Below are 2,957 nucleotides of genomic sequence, written 5' to 3' on the forward strand. Positions count from 1 at the left end.
TCCGAGACATCACATCTCGATACCGCTCAAACTAAATGACAGCCTATGTCGTCCGACGGAGAAGGAACGAGTCTTGCTACAATTTCACATTGCGCGCCTCAATTATTAACGAGTGCGTTGCTCTACATCCGGGATCGTGGGCGTAATATTGTCAAGGCACGAGCGTTGTTAGACACGTGCGCCACCGCGAATTTCATCTCTGAGGCTATCGTTCGAAAGTTGGACGTGCCGGTAATCAAGCATTCTATATCGATCGGTGCGATCAACGCCACGAAAACCGAGTCAAGGGGAGTCGTGCAGATTAGCGTTCAATCGTTACATAACGGCTTTAATAAAACATTGACATGCTTAACGATACCGGTCATTACAGATTTGATTCCTTCCGAAACGTTCCCTCGAGATGCGCTCACGCTGCCTAAGAATATAAGATTAGCGGATCCGGAGTTCCATAAACCACGTCCTGTCGACTTGCTCATCGGCGCTGGAGCAACGCTTTCGCTTTTTTCCGTCGGCCAAATCGACTTGTCACGAGACGGACATGATCTATATTTACAGAAGACGCGACTTGGCTGGGTGGTCGCGGGGGGCGCGCCTGCACGCGCGTCGGTGCCAATCTCGTCAGATCCCGCCATTTGTTATCTAACAAACCTAGAAAAACAGATAGAGAAATTTTGGGATATCGAAGAAATTGCTCGGGACAGTCCGAAATCAGACGAAGAAATCCAGTGCGAATCTCATTTCGTAGAAAATATCTCGCGCGATCGGAGCGGACGTTACACAGTTCGCTTGCCGTTTCGTAAACCGTTTAGACGTCTTGGTGATTCGCGTAACGCTGCAGTTAAGCGTTTAACGGCATTAGAACGCAAATTCAGTGCCGATGAGGCTTTGAAGCTTGAATATTCTCGAGTAATCGAAGAGCATTTAAGATTGAAGCACATATCTTTAATTCGGGATCCCGGTAATGACGGATATTACATGCCTCATCATGCCGTAATTAAAGAATCGAGTAGCACTACGAAGGTCAGGATAGTGTTTGACGCGTCCGCGAAGTCAAACAACGGTACATCACTGAATGACGCATTAATGGTCGGACCTACGATACAGAACAAAATATTCGCGCATTTAATTCGGTTTCGCATGTATAGATATGTCCTTACCGCAGATATCGAGAAAATGTACTGTCAGGTGCTATTGCATGAAAACGATCGGAAATATCAAAGAATTTTGTGGCGCGTGGACAGGGAAGTAAAGACCTTTCAGTTTAATACGCTTACGTTTGGCGTTTCCTCGTCACCATTCTTAGCGATCCGTACCATACAACAACTCGCGGACGACGAATATCAGTTCCATCCTAGAGCAGCGGAAGTGATCAAAATGCATTTATATGTAGACGATTTGCTGACCGGCGCGGAGACGATCGAAGAAACGCGAGAAATTCGAGATGGAGTAAGCGCGCTACTATCTAAAGGCGGTTTCACTATACGAAAATGGGCGTCCAACGACGAACGAATCGTTAGCGACATGGCGGCCAATGCGCTGCACGCAGAATTCTCGTTAAACGCGGACGGCGACCATTCATTGAAGACGCTTGGAGTAGCGTGGAGCCCGCGTAGCGATGAATTGCGGTATGCGGCCCACGTTATCGAGGTTGCAGAAAGAGTGACGAAGCGGAAAGTTTTATCGGACATCGCAAAAATATACGATCCGTTGGGTTTGCTGGGCCCCATTGTATTATATGCGAAGAAATTAATGCAGGATGTATGGCGATGTAAGTTGCAGTGGGACGAATCTGTTCCCCAGAGTGTGTATACAGAGTGGCTCGAATTTGCGCGACAGCTCGGATCGATGGGTCGCATCGCGTTTGATCGTAGATTATGGTCTGATGAGTGCATTGACTTACAGCTGCACGGTTTCTCCGATGCGAGCAAGATCGGTTATGGCGCCTGTTTGTACATGCGCTCATGCGACAAGAGCGGGAACGTGAATATTAGATTGGTTTGCGCACGGTCTCGGGTCGCGCCCTTAAAAACGGTTACGATACCGCGTTTAGAGCTGTGTGGCGCGCTACTGTTGGCACACTTGTATCGCGAGGCTAAGGAAACGTTGGGTACCGTTCCTAACAACATAGTTTTTTGGTGTGACTCGACAGTAGTGTTGCATTGGATAAAAACGCCACCGCACCTACTTAAGACCTACGTCGCGAATCGGGTCACTCAAGTAAGGGAAATCACTGATCCAGATGCGTGGCGTCACGTAGCTTCGGAAGATAATCCGGCCGATGCGATCTCAAGAGGTCAGTTGCCTCAAACATTTTTGCGAAATAAAACGTGGTTCGAAGGGCCCTCATGGTTAAAAAAAGGAGAAAGCGAGTGGCCTAACGAAGTCATGCAAGCGATGCAGGTGCCTGAATTGCGAAAAAACACGTGCTTAATCACGACGTTCTATGACCTGGAGATGTTTCAAAAATATTCATCGTTTTCTAAATTATTGCGAATTATCGCATACTGTTTGCGTTGGCGACCGAGTAACAAGTTTACTGGAACTTTGCGCGCGGTAGAGATAAGAGAGGCCGAAATACGCCTATTGAAACTTCTTCAGGCCGCGCAATTTGCTGATGAAATTCAAGCTATTAAAGAAAATAAAAAATTACCGGACAAAGGTAAATTGATCAATCTGAGTCCATTCGTGGACGAGGATGGCCTCGTACGGGTAGGAGGACGCCTCCAAAATTCGCACTTGACTGTGTCGCAGAAACATCCAATTTTGCTCCCGAGCCGTCACTGGCTAACCGACGTCATGATTCGGGAGACGCACGAAAGAAATTATCACGCGGGCATTCAGTCAACATTATATTTTCTACGGCAAAGATTTTGGATACTCGATGGGAGAAATCAAGTGCGAAAAATCGTTCGAGCATGCACGCGCTGTTTCCGTTTCAATGCAAACACGATCGAGTA

The 2,957-nt window shown here is 47.4% G+C and overlaps 1 protein-coding gene across 1 annotated transcript; it reads left to right on the forward strand.

The window, feature by feature from the left end:
- Nucleotides 1-45: 45 nt before the first annotated feature.
- Nucleotides 46-2,709, forward strand: LOC108782694 (uncharacterized; the record flags this gene model as incomplete). Its single annotated transcript, XM_018551024.1, has 1 exon — nucleotides 46-2,709. A coding segment is annotated over exon 1 (2,664 nt), but the record flags the coding sequence as incomplete, so codon positions are not given.
- Between the last annotated feature and the right edge of the window lie 248 nt (nucleotides 2,710-2,957).

The sequence above is a fragment of the Cyphomyrmex costatus genome, unplaced genomic scaffold (assembly GCF_001594065.2).
Source record: "Cyphomyrmex costatus isolate MS0001 unplaced genomic scaffold, Ccosl1.0 C2349385, whole genome shotgun sequence".
Taxonomy (NCBI): domain Eukaryota; kingdom Metazoa; phylum Arthropoda; class Insecta; order Hymenoptera; family Formicidae; genus Cyphomyrmex; species Cyphomyrmex costatus.